The sequence below is a fragment of the Urocampus carinirostris genome, chromosome 1 (assembly GCF_059441175.1).
Source record: "Urocampus carinirostris isolate Australia breed hairy pipefish chromosome 1, RoL_Ucar_1.0, whole genome shotgun sequence".
In the NCBI taxonomy this organism is placed as follows: Eukaryota; Metazoa; Chordata; class Actinopteri; order Syngnathiformes; family Syngnathidae; genus Urocampus; species Urocampus carinirostris.
Window position 1 is genome coordinate 58,285,229 of NC_142349.1, and position 21,645 is coordinate 58,306,873.

Here is a 21,645-nt window from a genome sequence, read left to right on the forward strand (position 1 = left end):
TCACTACTGCTTTACTCGTTAAACTCCTACAGGGGTTGGCAACCCAAATTTTTGAAAAAGCCATATTGGACCAAATAATAATAATAGATAGAATATAGAATAGAAAACACCTTTACAGTCATTGTTACAAAATGGTTTAACATATTGTGACAACGAAATTGGGCATGACACTCCAGTGTCACACATTCACAGCGAGGTAAAGAAACTAAGAAGATAAGGAACAGAGAAGACAAGGTTATAAAACAAGGAGGATAAGGTTATAGTCTTAATTTACACACAAATTTACAAGAAGAAATTATGGCATGTAGGATGTTACATACAGTTGGTATCGTAAGGGTTTGTGCAATATGCATTTGGTGCAAAAGATGTTTGGAGACGCAAAAAATCAAAAGCTTTATAACGAGGGCAACACGTTCTTCGGTATTTACACATACATACATAGTTATACATCCTTATTCATAGAAAAATCTGTAGAAAGCAATGAAATGACAGCGCCAGGAAGACACGAGTGAACGCCAAAGAGCAACATGCAGCTCCAGAACCATCTGTTGCTGATCCCATCCAGACTATTTCTTTTCTCCCCTTATTTTCTCCCGATTATCCTTTTTAATAACCTTTTTCAGATTTAAATAAACACAAAAAATCTTGATTGGAGACAGATATTATAATCTATGTCTGTTTTATTATGAAGCGTGACTTTGTCTTTGTGCGTGAATAAACCTCTCCAACAATTGGTTTATATTTCTGTTTTGGTAAAAGTTTGCCCCATTCCGCCCTTATTATTCCAATTTGTGGTAGTTCTCATAAACATAAAAACTTTTACACTGAATAGATCAGTACTTTGCCCCCTTATATTCAGCATTTATATATTTCCATAGTCTGTGGTTAGCAATAATCTGTGGTCTGTGCAGCCCTTTGAGACTTTTTGTGATTAAGGACATATAAACATGACTTGACTTAATGTCATATCCTGGTAGTATGATCTGTATGGTCTTAAAGGTGGTGTTTAAAACTTAAATATTCCACTTGCCAACGCCATCTTCTGGCTGAAAATCATTTCAGCCTCTGTCAAGGTCCTTTTGTTGCGTGTACTAGAACGTGAAATTCTTAGATGTCCTCGAATAAATCCTTCTCTTTTTATATTTTTGGGGGTTGGGCGGCATTTGCACTGTATTTGAATATGTCCTTTTCTTACCCTCATAAGATAAAGAACCTTGGAGCGCGTAAAATAACTGTCCTTCCACCCATTCCCTCGCCTTATTTCCTCCAGCGTAATGGGCACTGTAGCCAGAAGACCAATGATAAAAGGTGGAAAAAGATATAAAAAAAAGAATCTTTTTAGCTCAGCTGAGCGATGACGATGAACACATACTTAAAAGGTTTCATTTTAAAAAGATTTAATTTTAAACCTTAAGACATCTAAAACTACAAACCCCACTTTTAAAAATGGATATTAAATTGCAACCGTTTAAAAAGAATTGATGTTAAAGGGAAAACATTTAATTGTTATTAGTGTAATAGGGGCGAAATATTTTCTAAAACCAAATTAAAATAACGTATTTTTTAAATTAAATAAAAGCGGTAATGGTATCGAAGCACACAAGACAAGCCCTTTTCTTCACACATATTTATTGTAAAAAATACATATAAAAAACAATTTCTGAGACATACAAAAGATCGTAGCTTTAGAAACAGTATATTCAACAGACAAAGACCAGCCGTTTGTTTTTTTCCTCTTCTTCACTGCATTACATATTTACAATTCAATAAATAAAATGACACCTCTGCTGTGGGTTATTTTTTTTTTAAAAGATTGTCCATATATGGATGAAAGCTCTGGGATCTATCCATGGTGTGGGAGTTTTGTCCCAGAGGGTTTATTCATACAAAATCCCACCCTTGCTCGAGTCCTCCCCTCATGCACACACAGCTTTCATAATTAGCATTGGTAAAAATTTGAGGTATTGCACCGCACGACTCAAAAGAGAATTCAATGGTGGGCTTGGGAGAGCGCCCGGCCACTTTTTGGGGAAAAAAAAAACCCTCAAAGAGTACACATCATAAGGTATCACAACAAATGTAACATTGAATGAGCGTCTACTCACACACGGGAATTTGGCATTTTTCTTTTAAAACATGCACAGGGCTGTCTCGTAGCAGCAGTTTAGCACCTCAGCGGGGACTGAGCATGGAAAGCCATTTTGGCGTTTAGTCCATATCCTGGAGGTCTAGATAATACTCAATTGTAACATTTATTTCACTGGTGGCACAACTTAAAGATGGAAAACCGCAAAAGCTGCAGAATGCTATAACATCAATTTGGTTCGGAATATTAGCGTGTTTCGAAATTTGCAAAACTTTGGTTTACTTCGTCAAAACGGTACATATGTTGACAACTGTATGCTTCTCATATTGTGAGGTAGTGACATTCAAACTTATTAACTAGCTCAATGCCACTTTCAAATATAGACATCAAAGACATACTGAAACTAAGCTTGCAGTGTCAATATTTTGGAACACATATAACCAGTGCACTCACTTGCTTCAGTACAAAGGAAAATCACTTAAGGCGAAACATGTTTTAGGAATCCAAATCTTTGAGTGTCAATTTCAAATTCAAGTTTTTTAAGTGAACCGTGTAATTATATTAACACAGTTCAGTGTAAAATAAATTACCACCTTCCAGTGTTAAAAAAAAACACTGAAGTTCAAATTAACACTCAAGTGATGGATGAAATTTGTAAAAAAATAAAAAAAATAAATAAATGATTTTACTTGACTATGTAATCTATTTTACAGGACACTGGTGTTGCTCCATCACTGCAGAATGTTAAACAAATCTACCAAGCTCAATTGATTCCAACTTCAGAATTTAACTGATCTTGTGGATTTTACTGAACTGTGTAAAAAAGAATTAACACTGTACAGTCTTGTAGCAAAACCAATTCAGTGTAAGATGGGTTTACCACCATCCATGAGTGTTAATTTTACCCGCTCTCTGGTTTATTTTTAACCTAAAAGTGTATTTTTTTTTTAACATCGTGCAGTGTTGGAACACCAGTTCAGTCATGGATGGTGTTGATTTAACCAATAGTTTTAACTGGAATGTTTATTTAATAAACTGAATGATAGTTTTTTTTTTAACACAGCGTGGTGTTGGAGCAACAACAATTCAGTGTAAGAGAAAATTAACACTCTGATGGTGACCATTTATCAACTCCACAGGGTTTTTTCAATAAATGAAATGGTTAGATTTTTTTATTAACAGTTTATGTAAAAAAAAAAAAAAAAAAACACTTTTAACCCAAAATATTTAATAGCTTGGAGACAACTGTGCCACAATCCAGGCTATTTAAATAATAATTTTATCCAGAATCAAATTCAGTTAATTGCAGTTACCACCAATTAGGGTCCAATGTGACACTTATAGTGTAGCATAGTAATATCTGAACCTTAAATTGGATGAAGGTTATTGAATAAATGCTTAAACGGCTTTCCATACCTGAGGAGAAGAGTGGAATTTATTTCCTGGAGCCATTCTTCAAATACATTTATATATATATATATATATATATATATATATATATATATGTATATTTACGCATTTATTTTAAACTGTTGACTCCCGAAAAGTTCTCCCAATAAAATCTGACCAGGCAAAAGCAGCAAACACACACAAAGGCTTGATTAAAAAAATAATAATAAAAAAGAAGGGTCATACATTGAGCTATGATCACGGTCAGTTATGATATCATACTTTAAAATACTTGCCTTTATAAAAAGGTAGCGCCTCCCGCTCCGACGAAAAAACGCCGACAAAAATCCTTTCACGAGGATGTTGCTGGGCTTCGAAAAAAGCGGTACCGTTGCCACGTAAAACAGGATGCAACAAAAACCCAAAAGAATTTTTGCTAATTCACATTTACCGCTCACTCACTCGTTTCATTTGCAGTCTCAAAGCGCTTGGAAAGCAACTGAAAAATGAAAACCAACAAGGGGGGGAAAAATCCTTTAAGGACAAAAAGTGCTCAAATGGGTGCAAACACCAGCACTAACAACCAGACCCCCTTCTGAAATGTTAACACTAAACACCAGGTAACGACAAAAACCCGAACCCTTAGCCAGTGGGCAACTCAAAAACACACCACCTTTACTCCCCGTCGCCAAGAGCTATCACATCGTCGAACCCGGTAAGCAAGGAGTTAAATACAAAGCAGCCATGTTTTTTTGTTTTTGTTTGTATGTTACAGTTTGTTGCGAAATGGTCCGGACCTATGGGAGCAGCAGGAGGTGGTCCACACCGCCGGGAGCTTCTTTATGGGTTGGCGGACTTTTTTCAAAAGGAGAGTGTTGGCATGTGGTCTCCTGTGAGGGCCAAAAAAGTGAGTAAGTATGTAAATAAATGAAAAATTACATTAATAAACGTGACAGTGCAAGACGATACAGAGCCCCTTCACTACTTTGCGCTTCAGTAATCGCTGGTTCACTCCTTTGCGGGGGGAAAATTAAAAAAGATCTATTAATAAAAAATAAAAATAAAAAAAACAACAAATCCATCCCATAGAACTTAGGAACATTTTGGACAGCCAAGATTTACGCCAATTTGACAGCTTCTCTTGACTTGAGATCACAAATGCCGATTGGCCAATTCATGTTATAGCGTCTTTCATACTGCACTGTGGACGGACACCTGCTCTGCGTTCTATCTGCATCTTGTTGAAAAGTGTTTGTACCCAGCTCCTTTCCTCATGCCACCTAAACAATGAATCCTTCTTTCCCTCTTTCACTCTCAGTCGGTAAAGATTTTAGGTGCGTTCCCCAAAAAACCCCAAAGACGTCGACTTATTTTCATACTGGGTTTCCAATTGTTCTCTCTCGCGCTTTATCTTGCACTCTTGTTCTATCGCGCTCTCCATAAGCCGACAAGTCCGCTCTTACGACAGCCATCCAAAAGGTGCGATACTACCTTGCGGATTTTCACTTTTTGCGTGGGGTTTTTGTCCCCATTAACGCGAAAAACCTAAGGATGTCTGCATTTGTCAATTTGAAACAAAGACCGTTCAAAATAAATACCACTTTTTCTGCCCTCTTGTGGCATCAACAGTAGGCCCCCGGGATACAGTGACCGCACCTAACGACGTTTTCACTTCACTGTGTGGAGTAAAATGTTTTTTCGGCCCTTCGATACCGCATGAATTTTGTATGTTCTTCCCCCAAACTTTGACCCCCTTAACAATCCTGTAAAATGTGTCTAAAATCCAGGGATCAGAATTTTCCGCGGATCCGCGGATTTCCGCTGTTTTTGAACCCCAAAGGCATTCCGACTTTTTCACTTTTTCTCTTGCGTAGCAAACAAATTCAAAATCCGACTGTCTCACTCTTTCCTTTATTGCTCTGGCGCACCCTGGCAGCCGTTAGAAAAATTGGCCGCATTGTCGCACCAGCTGCAGGGACTGAACTGCATTTGAATTTATCTTGCAGTATTTACAAAAAAATCAGTTATGTGGGCAAATTATTTTAATCTTCTAAAAATGTTACTTAAATGATAAATATAAACATGGTTTTGGACAAGTAAATTGCCTAAAACCCAGGTTTTTTTGGGGGGGGGGGGCTCCGCCCTGGTTTATTCCTGGACGCTGGCTATTTCAGCTGAAAATGAAAATCTCCATTCTGATCCCTGAAAATCCCAATCCAAAACATACCCAAAGTAAATGTTGGTCTTGAATTGTTTGGAGAACATGGACGGTTTTGGTTTCTTTTGAAAGGTAAAAGTTTTGTCCCCAACTGAAAGAACCATTGCAAGTGCTACTAACATTTAGTAATTTTAAGTTGAAACACAAATAGAAGGTTTTTGTTCTCGCATGAATTTTTTTGTAATCACATGCCTTCAGAAATGTTGGCATTGGACAATCACATTAAACCTTACCTAGACCCTGGTCAAATTTGATCACAATTTGAAATAAGAAACGTGGTATTTTACAAAAAAATTTATGGGGGTGTTTAGGCGTTTCCAAAAGTGGCCATTTGGAGACGACAAGTGCTCAAAAATCTTTTGAACAGTGTATTTGATTTTGGCCAATTGTTAGACATTGTGAAAGAGTTGTAAATACGTAAATTCTCTTTCTGCGTCCCTTTCACTATTGTGCATTGTGTGGAGGCTAGTTCAGAGCTTCCAGGCGGTAGAGCTGAGAGTCTGGACGGGCCAGTTAAATCTATTTAAAACTGGGCAAGACACTGGACCTCTAATGCCCCCAATAAGCAGGTAGGTGCCTTGCATGGCTGTTCCCACTTTTGGTGTGCGAGTCTGTGTGTGAATGGGTAAGTGTAAAGCACATTGTAAAGCTCTTTGGGAGGTCGTTAGTGACTTGAAAAGCGCTATATAAATGCAGACCCTTTGCCATTAATTGCGCGTAAAAATGGATCCTGAGTTGCATTTACGCACGTTTATTTTCGGCTCGAATTTGAAAAAAAAAAAAAATTGCACAAATTTTATGTTGGGAATTTCATTGGCAAACCAATGTACAAATCATCCTTTAAATCAGTCATTACTGGCTAAAGAAATTCGCAGCTAAAAGAGGCGATGTCATATCAACACAGAACCCCCCTTAGGCTACTACGGGCAGTGGACTGTGGTAAAAAAAAAAAAAAAAAAAGCCTGCATGGTGTCAATCGAAAAGTCAGAGGTAAACTGCCATATTAAAAATAATTTTGCGATTCTAAACAAACAAATTGCCACAAGGATCGTCCAATAATGCAGAGATGTTTTAGGTGATTTTTTTCTTTTATCTGTTGGCATTATCTGGTGTTTTGGCGTACCGTATTTTCCGCACTATAAGGCGCACCGGGTTATAGGGCGCACCCCGAAAAAAATAGTTTTTGGTCCTATTTTTGACATACATAAGACGCACCGAAATACAAGGCGCTACAATGGGAACGTCGACAAAACAGTCAGATACTTCAGTCCAACTTATTACCCCCTGAACATTCCGAAAGCTTACAAAGACGCAAGTACGTGTCGAGAACACGTGCGGATGCGGTGTCAGTACGATGTCACTCAAATGCATCGTTCCATCATTCGGAAGGTTAAAGTCTTGGGATTCAAGAAATGCCAACCATTCCTTAGTTTCTATTTTCTTTTTCGCTTGCAACTTTCCTGTGCATATGACAATAAACACTTGGAATTGAGTTGAATTTAAAAATAGACACTCCATTCCATCCATTATCTGCACCGCTTATCACAGAAACATCGAGATCAGTCCGAAACAAGATACAGGGATAATAAATAGCCGGAGTAGCTCACCGAAGTCGTTGTGTTCATAATAATGTGCAGCCAATGTCCTCTTATATCCGTGAGTGTAGTAAATCCAGGAGAATAAAATATTTACAAATACAGAATAGTAAAAAATGCTTTCTGTATGCTGTCAACCACGTGCTATACATATTCATCTATTTCGGCCAAATGCAGGCTTTGTTTTGCTGTTTAAGCCTATGCCAGCCTGCAAATGATAAAAAGGATCCGCCCCTTGACCTCCGAATAACTTTAGCCAATAGTGATCGATTCAAATGATGATTGACACATTGGTTGGCCAATGAAACGCCGGTAAATAAATCCCAGCATACACCGCGGACTACTTGGCGTTCGGGGGAAAATCTAGTCGGCGGCTTCAAGTTAGTTGGAAGACTTTGCGACTGAATGTTGATCCATAAATAAGGCGCACCGTATTATAAGGCGCATGGTCAGCTTTTGAAAAAAATAAAGGCTTTTAGGTGCGCCTTATAGTGCGGAAAATACGGAAAATATTTTACACGGTTGAATTCACTGGACAGTCCTGGATGGAATAAGTTTTTGTAGAATAGCAACTCAACTTCCTTGGGGACGTTCAGATGAGCTATTAGTGCTTTATAATTTTCGGGTATCTTGATTCATACTAATCGCGATGTTTCTATGACGAGTACATTTAGAAATGGTCAACATGTCTTGAATCCCAAGAGTTTAAGCTTCCCAAAATGTGACATATAGTGATTGGTGACATCGTACAGACAAATATTTGCTTCTCAAATAGCGGTTAAACAACTGCAGTATTTTCTGGACTATTTAGCACACTTAAAAATCCACAATTGATCAGAAATTTGAAGTTGTGCCTTTTAATCAGTTTTATTAGACAGGGAAATTTGGTAAATTAAATCAGAAATACATAACAATACAATTAAATACTTCAACCATTTATTAATGAATCAAGTTAATTCAATTGTGATACCAGATTTCATTATATCTATGTTCTATGAAATGTGTTTTTATTTGCGTTTTATTTTCTACAATATTTTATTTCTGATTATTTTTAAATGCAACTCTGGCTGTCTTACTGTAGTTTTAGTTGCATGTGCTTTACAGTCCGGTGCGCCTATGAAATAAATTGCTCTCAGAGGAATATTTTGAGGATGCACCTTAAAATCTGGCGTGCCTTATAGGCTGTAAAATACGGAGCTTTTTTGTTGTTTTAATGGTATTATCTGGGCTTCATGGGGTCCGGAATTCATTAGCTACGCATTACTAATGGTGTCTATCACCTGCTGTATGACAATTTTACTTTGCGATCCCCACCTCAGATTAATCTTTCATCTCAGGGTTCTACTGTATAGAGAATTACCAACTCTGCAAAGTGTCTTTTTTTCCCCCAAGAGGCAACTCGAAAAACTTGTTAAGGCAGATGTTAATTAAGTGAAGGTTACCACCTTACAGCATTAAAGTCAAAGAAGTAAAGTCATTGAGTCTACCTGAGTCATGGCAGGGGAAGTCCTATGTCCTGGGAGTCAATCTGAAGGATGCTCAGGGCAGCAGGGCTTCACCTTGGCCCATGCGTCGATGCAGCTGCAGAAACACATACAACACATGCTAACTTAAATGTCGGTATGCCAGTGGCTGAACTCCCTCCCATAATGCTTATTTTATCGCTTTGTTCAGGACCTCATATGAAAAAACTACAACTTGATTTTCAGTGACTTGGGGTCTCAAGACTGTGATGCTAAATAGAAGGGCAAGAAGATAACAATCGGAACGGAGCTTAAGATAAGAAATACGAAGAATGCCCACACATCGTTACCCTCGCTAGGAAACATGACTGTAACAAAACGACCATTGGGACATTTAATAGTAAGGAGGCTATTAAAATAAACAAATCTTCAACAGTTGCAAGTGGAAGCTTGTGTTCAGTTTTATTTTAAATCCACAGTTTCAGTATTTGGCCCAGTCAAGAATCGTCATACCAAAGGTAAATAACATTTTCTTTTTCCTTTACATGTACACTTGTCATCTAATCGTAGACACATATATTACACATGAGGAATACTTGTAGTACTATGTACCACTTGGTTAGTAGTAATAGAGCAAAGAGAAAAATGGTGCAATAAAAATAGTGCAATAACATCCAACAGCAACAAAATTCCAAAGTCGATAAACAAGATAGGAATACCCATTTTTCTATACATAGGCAAATCATTATCTAGGCTACAGAACACATTAGCTAATAACCATAGGTTTTTATCCCCCGCCATACCGCAATTCCACTTTATAACTCCCACCTCAGAATGGATTAATTCCCAAACCCAGGGGGTCTCTCCTAAACTGAACAAAGAAAGAAACAGACATAGAAAAAGCATGCGCGAGTGCATCAGTGAGAAAAATGACTAAAAATGGAATGAAGCGATTGTGATCGACAACGAGACAGGCTCCAAATTATGTTGTCTCTTGGGTGCATCTGTATTTCATCTGTGCTTCAGTGAGAAAAGCCAAATAGGAACCACGCCTCTTAACATATGCTTGTCAAAGCAGAACCTTGACAAAAAGCGAAGTGTGGAAATCTCACATCTGCACGCACAGACGCACACATGCACTGATGTCAGCCACATGTGACATAACCGAGCCTGATGTGCACATGTGCATTGCCTAACCTCATAAACATTTCCTGTGCTCAATAACATGGAAGCTGAAACCTCAAAAATTCCAGATAAAAGCGATGCTACCCCTTTCACAAAGTGCATAAAAATGATCAGAAATTGAGTGAAAAGGTAATACATGGACCTCAACAAATAGTTTTTTTAATGTTGTATGGAAAAAAACAGATCACGTTAGTATACGTTAAATTGAATTAAAATTGACTCAAAAGTCATTCAATTGCTCCTAGAAAACAAAACAAAACATTAAAAGGCTACAATAGTTTTAATTGTGTGGTATTTTGGAAATGGTATGAGGAAAAACTTTTTTGTCATGGGAACAAGAAGGAAACTTGATTAGTAAGCTATTTCAAACTAAAAGAAAAAAACATTGTGCCAACTTGCACAAAAGAGATATTTCAATAATGTGAACACTAAGCATTTTTGATGAGTACATAATTAAGCATTTTTTAAAAACAGGATTAGTCATTTGTGGTGCTATGATGTGTAACAGAAAAAGCAACATCATACAATTTTTAATTAATGTCATCAAAAATAGTAAAAAAAAGATTTTACAATCTAGTTAAAGCTTAAAAAACATATTTTTGAGCAGTTTTAGGGTTGGACTTCATTTAAACCTTAATAAGTTTCCGGTTCATACAAACTGAAATATAATATGTTTGAAAATAACATTTTTGTAAAAGCATCACATAAAAATAAAGTATAATTTATATTATTTTTCACTCTTATACCATAAACATTTCCTCATGACACAATAAGAGAAAAAGTTACTGTAGGTCCAGGGATATGGTGACCCTGCCTTAAGACATTTTCACTCTACATGGTAGCATAAAATGCTTTTCAGTCCATCTTTGCAGCATTCTTCACCCAACAAGATATCAACAAAAAAATGATTTTGAGTGCCCAATAGCTGATGAAGTTCAAAGTTTGTGTGATTCATGCGTAAGACGGAGTAACATCTGTAAGATGCTTGTCTGCTTTTAGTCGACGGCATATAAGATGGTAGTCTGTTCTTGTTTGCGTCACAGCATCATGAAAATGCAGATATGCTATTGGCTAAACTTCCTCCTTCAATGCCTTTCACAGTAATCATTCAGTTCAGATTTTCTTATGCTTCGTATTGGCTTTGCTAGTTAGTGCAACACAATACTGTATTCTTGACACCATATTTAATTTCTATGGGTCCCAAGGTTTGCATTGATAGTAAATAGAAAAGCAAAAAATATAAGCATGGAAATCTGGACTACTGTTTAAGAAAGGAGACAAAGCAACAATCTTCTATCTCGCCGTCGCCATTCCTCCCCCTGCACCCACTCGTAACTCCACACGACCAGCTGAAGTCACATATTATTTACATATTCTTTCTTTTTAAACTATTCTATATAATTACCTTGTATTATACACTACAATATATTTTTTACTCTATTCTTTTTATACTTTTCAATCTATTATTTTATCATTATTGAGTGTTCGCGTGTCAAATGATTTCTTGTATATATCATGTTTATGGTTTATACTGGCTGAATAAATAAATACAAAAAAATCACATCAAAAGGTAAATAAAAAGTCATTTCCCCTTACATATATATTTATTTATTATGATAATCAACTTCACTTGTATAACATTTAAGTAGAACATACTATATACTCATTTGGTTACATTTTATCTAGGGTACAGTGTCTTTGAACGCATTAGCCAATCACCATAGGCTTATATTCCCTGCCATACAGCATTTTCACTAGAGGTCGACCGATTACCGCGCAGGCCGATTATCAGCACAGATATATGGGAATTTGACGGATATTGGTGTTGGCATTTTATAATTCAACTGGCCAATTAAATATATTTAAAACTGGGTAATTTGGGCTCAGATGCAGCCGAGTCTCTCCCTCTTTCTGTCTCAATCGCTATCTACACTTTGCCTTCTGATTGGATAAGCGACCGGGGATAGCGCCACTGAAGCAGAAGGAATAACGTTTGAGTGGAGTAAACAGCGGCAGCTCTCCTAACTCCCGAGTCCAGACATTCCTGTGAACCAAGACTGCTGATAATTTTGAGATTTTAAAAAGCTTGTGGTTTAAATTAGTTTCTTAAATCATAAGATAGCATAAAAAATGATTTTAACTTGATTTAGGTAGGTGCATTCAGGTGGAGTCATGTATTAGCCTAACATTGGTATGTCAATAAATAGTGTGTTTGTGGTATAGAGCATAAAAAGCACGCTAAAGTGGAAGGCTGAGTGATTAGCTGTTATCATAACATTAGTTGGTCAATTTGGCTCCCAAACAGGAGTGCCCACACTTTTCAATTCCTGAGCACCATTGAAAATGTGATTGCTTTTTGCAATATGTTTAATGAGGTTTTTTTGAAATTCCTTTGTTTATCAGACTGTGAAAGATTAGCCATGTTAGTGTTGTTGAAATTCTAATTTACTGTAAAAAGTTTCAAAGGGCTATTTAGTTTTTTAGATTCATGACAAATATTTTTTGTCTTTATGCATTTTTAAACATTTCTTATGCTAATTGACAAGTTTTTACAGCAAATGTATATCTGCTTCATATATCAGTTAATGGCTTCCTCTAAAAACTAATGATCAGAATTGGCCCTAAAAACCCCAGTCAATGCTTAATTTTCATTTTACAAACACATATAAGAATGGATTAATGTTCTGGTATCTACTGCATATTGTTTCACTTTCATGCGTTTAAATTGCTTTTATACTCGCTTTATATGTGACGCAATAAGAAGTGGAAAAAAGGTATTTGAAGTTACGTTTGGGTGATTGTCAAATAAAAAGATGATACTAAGCACTAGGTGTTTTATTTTGCAGGGATCCGACCTTGACTTACTTTAATAGACCGGTTCGTATCCAATTACCATGACAGTGTCAACCGAGGCACTATGCTTATGCGACATTGATTAACCTTGCGACTCAGGTTTTCTTACCTCTTGTGGTAGACGCAGAGGCAAGCCAGCCTGGCGATGGTCTCACCCTGCACCAGATCTTCCAGACAAATTGAGCACTCGCCGCTATCTTTGCTCAGCACATCCGCTGCCAAAAAAAAACACATTCAGGGGGGATTCAGATCATTGACAGTTCTTAAAAAGTATATGCAGAATTACTGTTGTAGGGAAGCGGCGGAGAGGTGAGGCAGCTCAACAGGTGATCCTCAATGCGCCCACCCGGGAACGGCTTGGTGCAGAAAGGACAGCGGATATCTGCACACAAACAATGGTGGAGGCTTATGTGAATAAATGGAGTTGGCAATGTTCACTTTGGGAGTTTTTTTATTGGGCTGCTCCATCTTAAACAGCAATGACACTGAATGTAGTGTAGCAAAGCACTGCCATAAGGCAAGAAGGGTTTCTATCCCCTACCATACGACAATTTCACCTTGCGATCTCCACCTTAGAACCAATTTATGTCATATCTTGGGAGTCTACTGCAGAAGTTTAAGATGTAGGCCCAATTTGCTTGCAACAAACAGTTAATCGGACAACCTTAGAAAATCCAGACAGGGTGACGCCGTCACAATATCTACAATTCCACAGCATCCGCAGTTAATCTATTTCTGTAACAATAATGTATCAAGGTATCTTTTGCAAGTATCAAAATCAAAATTCTGAAGCATTCAAGGTTGAATATTTTCTATGACGGCCTGATCTTCTGTTTCAAAGGTTGTTCATTTTTAGCTAAAAACAGTGTAAAAAAAATCAAATGTAATCATTGCATTGCTTTGGCAAGGGGGATTGCCAGAAAAGACGAGTCTACGAGTGTTAGGTTTAACAGCAGACACTTCTCCACCTTGTCGCTGTCGGGGAACAATTTTGTAGTGTGTTGACAACACCGAGGTCTTCATATCATTTGATCGAAGGATTTGTTGTTGTAGTGTTAACGCTTATACTATAATTCCTTGCTAATTCTCGCTTAATGCTTGCTCCTGCAGTGCATTGCAAGCTGGAAAATGTTCAGCAATTCATTATCCCTGAACGCATTTTTGCTCTAGGCGGGGTCCGGCAGAGTGCATTTTTGTCGGGCTGGGCAGCTTTTTAGTGTTTTGTCCACCAAAAAGTGAACTGCAGTCATGCAGCCGTGATCCATTACCCCCAATCGCATAAGGCTGCGAGCAGGGACAGGCACAGCACACTTTAGTCGGTTGTTATTTTCACCTAAAATGAAATGCATTCGTGTGGTTGCCATACATTAATGCTCAAACCCACATTGCTGTGAGTGGGGCGGGCAGATGCTGCTTTTGTCGAGAGATATGCCGTTCTGGCCCACCTAAAACGAAATGCATGTTGTGGTCGCGATCCATTATACCCGGTTGACTTTTTGTTCATTTCAGAATTGCATGTGCTTCAAAAGACAGAGTTGGCGACACAATTATGCATGTTTTGTACTGTATTTATTCACAATGGGTGATTTAGTAAACAGGTTTGTTTATGCTGTCAGCTTTTAAGTTACCTAATCAGTCTGGTAGTTTGTTGAACCAGTCAGTCAGTTCGTTTGGTGAGGGGAATAGTCAATAAATCCTTCAGTTGTTCAGTTAGTAATTATTAAATCAGGTTATTTAGTTGAGCTGCTTTTGTTTTGTTTACTTAACTAGTCAGATTGTCTCACTGTCATGTTTACAATCAGCCCAGGGGTTTATTACCTATTTAATCCAGACGATAGTCTGATGTTCATTTTGTCCACTAGCCAGCCAGTCTTCAGTTAATCAGTTAAATCATCGAATCGAAGTTATGCATTTACAAATTAGTTACTTGGTTAGTCAGGCATTTATTATGAATTGAAATTAATCTCGAGGTACCACATCCCCACAATACCAAGTTTTAACAATACAGTGTGAAACAAGAGGTTTACTCAAACCCCTCGTTACTGCATTTTCCCCACTATATGTTGTCAAATATTTTTGTGTGCCCTAAAGCTTTCAAATTTGCAAAGTTCATATGCATGACTTTTTCGGTAACGTCTCTTAGATGCCCGCTATAAGTCAATGTCATACAAGATGCTGGTCTAATATTGGTCTGCGTCATGTCATCATGAGGATGCCAATATACTATTGGCTGAACTTCGTCCCACAACGCCTTTCTTTTCATTCAGTTCAGAATCTTGTGTAACAAACATTTGTTAAGATATGGGTCCCAAGGCTTTCCTTGATGCTAAAGTGAGAAGTAAAAACATTATAACCATGGAAACAAATTTGCAATTATCAAGAAATACGAAGGCACACAAACGGGAACCCTGACTAGGATGCATGACCCAATCAATGATTGGGGCTATTAGAAATAGGGAGACTATTAAAGCAAGGAAACCTATTAAGGGCAAGGCAATCCTCGCAAGTGGACATTTTCAAATCTGTTTCAGACTTAATCCGCCATCGCCGTCTTCCCTCCACTGCATCCACTCATTAACTCTGTTGTTACACCCTAAGTCATGTCGCACCAAAGGTAAATAAAATGTATTGTATTTTGATTTATGACTTTATTTAATTATATGCACATCTTTCACACATAAGTAATAAATTTTCTGTATAACATTGTTGTTTTATTTTTTCACATCTGGAGTACTAAGGTTTAGGAGCTAAATAACAAAGTTTGACATCTATAGCCAGCTAACCGGTTATTCCATCGATGTGGGTTTTTAGCAGAACCTTTAGTTGAAAGTCTCACAGGGGGGTTTTCAAGGTCCATGCAAAGCTCTACCAGGACACAGATGGTCCAAAGCATTCACTCCTGGCCTACATTCTGCCACGCCAACATTTCCTCATTTCCTGACCCCATTTCCCCTCCCCATATGCTGGAGGGCTTGCCTGTAAAAAAGCCTAAACACGCATGATGGTGCCGCATCCCATCTAGTGCCTCCACATGGCTCTTCTCAAAGTAAAAATGGACAACCTTTGAGTTTGCATGGCAACCACCTCTGAATCTTTCAACTGGCAAGGGTCTGTCATAACAACTGCCATTGCATCTTTGTAGCATGACGACAGGGTGGTCTCGTTCGTCATTCCATGAAGTCTTATGCCAGCTACTCAGTTTACACAATACAGCCTCAGATGATTTCCCCTCATCACATAAGCACGAGAAAAGAGATTATCTGCGCAAGAATTTGAGTTCTTCAAATCCTTTATTTCTGCTTCTACAATGACTGCTCGCCTTTACTAATGCAATAATGGACAGTTACTTTCGGTCACAAGGAGTTCATTTAACAGTTTATTCAAACGAGTGGGACGTCAGCAATGTATTAACTATTTAAGATAGCTTTGTTTCTTCCCATCACACATACACACATGCTGCCAGTCAATGGAATTAAAAAAAATATCTAGTAATTTAAGTAAATTATACATTTTCAAATTACAGTAGATACCCTGAGATACGACATGAATCGATTCTCAGGCAGTAATCGCAAAGTCAGATTGCCATATGGCGGGGGTTAGAAACCTATAGATATTAAGCAACTCCAGATAAAAACATTAGATAAAAATATAGGATATAGTGAGTTTGACATATGTGCAATATGTTTGTATGATTAAATAACAGATATAAATGTAAAAAATTAAATTCTATTTACCTTTGGTTTTAATGTACCGTATTTTGCGCATTGGGTTATAGGGCGCACCCCGAAAAAATCGTTTTTGGTCCTATTTTTGACATACATAAGACGCACCGGATTATAAGGCGCTAAAAAGGGAATGTCGACAAAACAGTCAGATAGTTCAGTCCAACTTATTACCCCCTTAACATTCCCAAAGCTTGCAAAGACGCAAATACGTGTCGAGAACACGTGCTGATGCCGTGTCCGTACGATGTCACTCAAATGCATCGTTCCATCATTTGGAAGGTTAAAGTCTTGGGATTCAAGAAATGCCACACATTCCTTAGTTTCTATTTTCTTTTTCGCTTGCAACTTTACTGTGCATATGACAATAAACACTTGGAATTGAGTTGAATTTAAAAATAGACACTCCATTCCATCCATTATCTGCACCGCTTATCACAGAAACATCGAGTTCAGTCCGAAACAAGATACAGGGACAAAATAAAACCCGGAGTAGCTCACCGAAGTCGTTGTGTTCATAATAATGTGCAGCCAATGTCCTCTTATATCCGTGAGTGCAGTAAATCCAGGAGAATAAAATATTTACGAATAAAGAATAGAAAAAAAATGCTTTCTGTGTGCCGTCAGCCACGTGCTATACGCATTCATCTTTTTCGGCCAATTGCAGCCTTTGTTTTGCTGTTTAAGCCAATGCCAGCCTGTAAATGATAAAAAGGATCCGCCCCTTGACTTCCGAATAACTTTAGCCAATAGTGATCGATTCAAATGATAATTGACACATTGGTTAGCCAATGAAACGCCGGTAAATAAATCGCAGCATACACCGCGTACTACTTGGCGTTCGGGGGAAAATCTAGTCGGCAGCTGCAAGTTAGTTGGAAAAATTAATGTTGATCTATAAATAAGGCGCACTGTATTATAAGGCGCATGGTCAGCTTTTGAAAAAAATAAAGGCTTTTAGGTGCGCCTTATAGTGCGGAAAATACGGTAACTTGATCAAGCACAGTGGGTTAGTGGGCGGATGCACAGGCGGGAGAAGACGGCAGATTAAAAATGAAACTGATTTTATAGTTTCTACGTGCAAGGATTTTCATGCCTTTAGAAGATTTCCTTGCTTCAATAGCCACCTTATTTTAGATAAACAATTGACAATCGGGACTGTAACGGCCATGCAACTTAGGGTAGCGACGCATGTACACCTTAATTTAGCTATAATCGCAAGCTTTGTTTCCATGAATATCATGTTTTTAAATATAAATACAATTTAATTTTTCCTTTATATACAACTATCTATTCTATGATTAATCATATATACGTGATTTTCAACCACTGTGCCCCGCGACACACTAGTGTGCCGTGAGAAATTATCCAATGTCACTTTAAAATTTTATAAAACATTTATGAATCATTTTCTGCAAATATCATGTCATTGTCAAGTGTCTTTGCTGTAAAAACTGGGGGTATTATTAATTGTATTGTAATTAAACATACTGTTCAGTGTCATTTTATAACATTTGGTAAGTGGTGTGCCGCAAAATGTTTCCAATGTAAAAAAACATGCCCTGGCTCAAAAAAGGTTGAAAAACACTGCTCTAGTACTATACACGTGTACTAGAATGACAATAAAGTAGATCTGAATCTGAATCTGACCTACTACATGATTAGTACCTACTATATCCTATTTATTGTAACTCGGGGCTTGGAATGCATCAGCTAGTTGCCAAATGTTTGAACCCCGCTATGCAGCAATTTCACTTTGGGATTCCCACCTCAGAACGGCTTAATGGTGTATCCTGGGGGTCTACTGTATTTTCAAACAAACCATAAGTCTAATATATCTTTGTACTAAACAAATTGATTATAGTTTAGACTGGATTGGCACACTCGTGTCATAAATGGGAATAATGTTTATAATTTTCTTAAGCAAAAATGGTAATCATTGGAGTTAATTCAAAACCAACTCATACCTGCCAACACCAGGGCTTTAAACTTTTTGACTCAAAGAGCCATAAAAGCAAAATATTTCGATCTTTTGGGGGAGGAAGCCACACTGTATATTTTAAGACAATATTAAACAAAACCACTAAACCCGCTCCCCAGACAAAAGCTTACCTCTCAGAAGATTGTATTTCAATGTGTGACATTTGATAAAATCTATTATACAATAATAATGCCAGAGCCTGTGTCCCATAAAAACACACCACCTAATATTTGTCTGCCTCCCGCAGTTACTGAGGAATGTTAAGGCTCATTTCGAAAGTTATTTTTGTCATGAATAATTGTTTTAAGGGGCGAACAAAGTTCTCTTGTAAACATGTCACTAAATTCTGCAAGTGCGAATCTCAAAGTATTTACTATCAGCGCAGAGCTAGAGACAGGAAGGAGTGCTTGCGCTCTTTGCATAACTCCACCCATCACTACCGTTCACCCAATCAAGTTGCTCTGGGTGATCTGCTGACGGTTTGGCATGTTTACGGTTTGTTCTGTGGATTTTTATCATAAGGTGTCTCAACAGTGAACATAGTTTATTTAATGGGCTTCCACAAAGGATTCCTTAGCGATGTACAGCCAAAACAATGTTTTTTGTATGACAGTCATTACAAACATGCCCTATATATACTGGACAGTAACGTCATTTATCTCAGCGTTTGTTCGCTTCGCATGCACAATGAAAGGCTTCACTCACGCAAATTTAGAAGAAGATTTGCATGGAATCAATTTTGTCTCTGAGCCATTAAAAATTATGAAAAGAGCCATAGGTTCCTGATTATTGCCGTTGAACACCATGAAAACGCCTACCACTTTTTAAAATAAATCTCCTCTTTAAAAGTTAACTACAACAAAAAAATATTGACTCCAGGCAAGTGTTTTAGTTTACTGCTGCTTTATTTTGAACCAAGAGTTGTGCGTGAATAAACAGCTCCAGCATTCACAATTTCTGTTTTATGGTAAGTTTGCCACTTCTAGTTTTAAACAAGCACATAAAAATAAAGGGGAGTGTTGAAATCTAACGCTTTTTTCGTGTTAAAAGGTAGGCATGTATGCCATCTAGTGAAGTCAGGTCACATTTATTTGGATAGCCCTTATAATAATAATAATAATAATTTCCTTGTATTGTCATTCTGTGTAACAATGTACACAGAACGAAATGTCGATTGCACCTGACCCGTTGTAGCGAGCCGATGCAGCCGCAGCCAACAGAGGGCGCCGCCGACCACTTTTTAATTTGAAATATATCTAAAAGAATTGCACAGGGCAAAATTAGACCATCCCCCGATTTACACATGTAATAATCTAAAGAAACCCCAATTTGTAAAATATATACTGTTTATAAAAAAGAATAACGCCCACACATAATCCAAGCAATTTTGTTTTTAACAAAGTGTGTCTAATACTTTTTGGTACGAACATCAGTAAGTTATTGTTTTTTATCATGCAAAACAATACAAAAATTATTAACATTTCGTTTGGAAAAGATGACGAGAAAGTGAATTTAATTCTAAAAGAGTACACAAATGATTGATCGCAAAAATGTTGATTAACTGAATTAATTATCGTACTATTAATACAGTAATAGTCATGACACTTGCCACTATTTTAATTTAAGTGTTTGCTTTATTTCAAGATACTTATAGTGAAATTAAAATGTATTCATTAAACATTAAAGGTTGTGAGCTCATGTGTATTGTCATTCGGTGACGAGAGTGTACAATCACGAATAGAACCGACTGTCGGCCCACTTAATTGTGACGTCGCCACTTTATTTTGATTTCTTTTAAGTCATTAAAGTATTGTTGAGTCCTCGGTCTCTACTTACTTCCGTGGCGGTTGTTGACCCGGTACAGGCCGATCCAAGCTTCTGAAACGGGCCGCTGGTGGGATCCCCGAACCCGGGCCGACCTAGCCCCGACGCTGCGGCCGCCGGCGTGTCGATTCCCGGGGAGCCGCTCTGAGAAAGTGCGGTGGGGCGTGCGGCCTGTTTCGTCGCAGGGCTGACGCTCCAGGTTGGCGGGCGCCTCCGGGCTGGCGTCGCCGTCCTCGTCCGCCTTCCCCTCGCTGCGATTGTCGTCCGCCGGAGACGCCTGGCTCATGTCGTGGTGGTCCGCCGGGCTACCGTCGGCACTGGCGCCGTGCTGGCCCAAGTCAGAGTCGCTTCCCTCTTCCGAACGGCTCCGGTTGACTTCGGTGTCTTCGAAGCTGCCCGAGAAGTCCACCATCAGGCTGGTGGGCCTGGCACAGCGGGGGCGCCGGTAGGAATCCCGTTTGGCGGTGCCGTCCTTCCCCAGAGTGGACGGTACTGGGTCTTCCTGGAGGCGACTGGCTCTCGTGCCCATCGCTGGCGAGCGGGCTAATGGAGCTTGGCTAGCGGAGCTATCAAATGCTTTTTACCCAGCAACGACCTCCACTCGACCCTTTCAATTGCGGCGTATTTGTCTGAAAAAGGCAGCCGCCCGACAACCGAGGTAAGGGGGGCGCCTTCGGTCGGCCGCGCGTCGCTTCTCCTGGGCTTAGTTTGTCCTTCCAGTCCACATTTTCCTTTCCTTTATGACGTAGTGCTTCTCGTTGCTGCAGCGGAAATAGAAGGCTCTCGTTTCCTGCTTTGAAGTGTGTGCAAATAGTTACGGCAAGGCAACTTTTTGCGGCGACAAGTGAAAACAAATGTTAACTACGAAAATACAAAATAAAACTGCCGTATAGCAACACGGAATTGTTTCATTTGTCGTCATTTTAAGCATTGTTTAATTGACTCTTTGCGCCGGAGCTGGTGACGTATTTCCGGTGGAATTCAGGTATGCAGACACGAAAACCTTTAGGAGAGATTTACGGTTTTCAAGTAAAAAGGTGACTCACCTTAGGTGACTTACGTGAAAATTAAAGATCTGAAGAAAACATATTTTGAGGCCGGGGTGGGGTGGGTGTACTATGATATTTCCCAGGGTAAAACGGGGGTTTGATTCTGTACGTTTGAATTAAAAAATGTTGTTCGCAGGCAGGATTACTCTGTCTTCATGTGTAACGAAATTTCATCTCATTAACACACTCTTTTCATCCACAGTAGCAGAGACAAGTTTTAGAGAATGGAGAAACCAGAAAGTTATCCTGAAAGAAATGAAATGATCTGCATTTATATGTA

General features: G+C 38.4%; 1 protein-coding gene across 1 annotated transcript; it reads right to left on the reverse strand.

Annotated features, from left to right (window-relative positions):
- Nucleotides 1-1,612: 1,612 nt before the first annotated feature.
- On the reverse strand, nt 1,613-21,156 carry LOC148376381 (uncharacterized). Its single transcript, XM_088346599.1, has 5 exons — nt 20,329-21,156; nt 13,076-13,171; nt 12,899-13,004; nt 8,776-8,869; nt 1,613-4,365 (listed from the first exon to the last, which is right to left on the reverse strand). The coding sequence occupies exons 1-4, from the start codon at nt 20,843-20,845 to the stop codon at nt 8,812-8,814; spliced, it is 777 nt and encodes a 258-aa protein (XP_088202725.1). The 5' UTR covers nt 20,846-21,156; the 3' UTR covers nt 1,613-4,365; nt 8,776-8,811.
- Nucleotides 21,157-21,645: the final 489 nt, after the last annotated feature.

Excerpts from the sequence above, each read along its gene's own strand:
- LOC148376381 (XM_088346599.1), bottom strand. The coding sequence starts at position 20,845 with ATGGGCACGAGAGCCAGTCGCCTCCAGGAAGACCCAGTACCGTCCACT. Across the intron at positions 13,172-20,328 it reads GGTCAACAACCGCCACGGAA|ATATCCGCTGTCCTTTCTGC; the intron begins GTAAGTAGAGAC and ends GTTTGTGTGCAG. Across the intron at positions 8,870-12,898 it reads CTCTGCGTCTACCACAAGAG|CTGCATCGACGCATGGGCCA; the intron begins GTAAGAAAACCT and ends GTGTTTCTGCAG.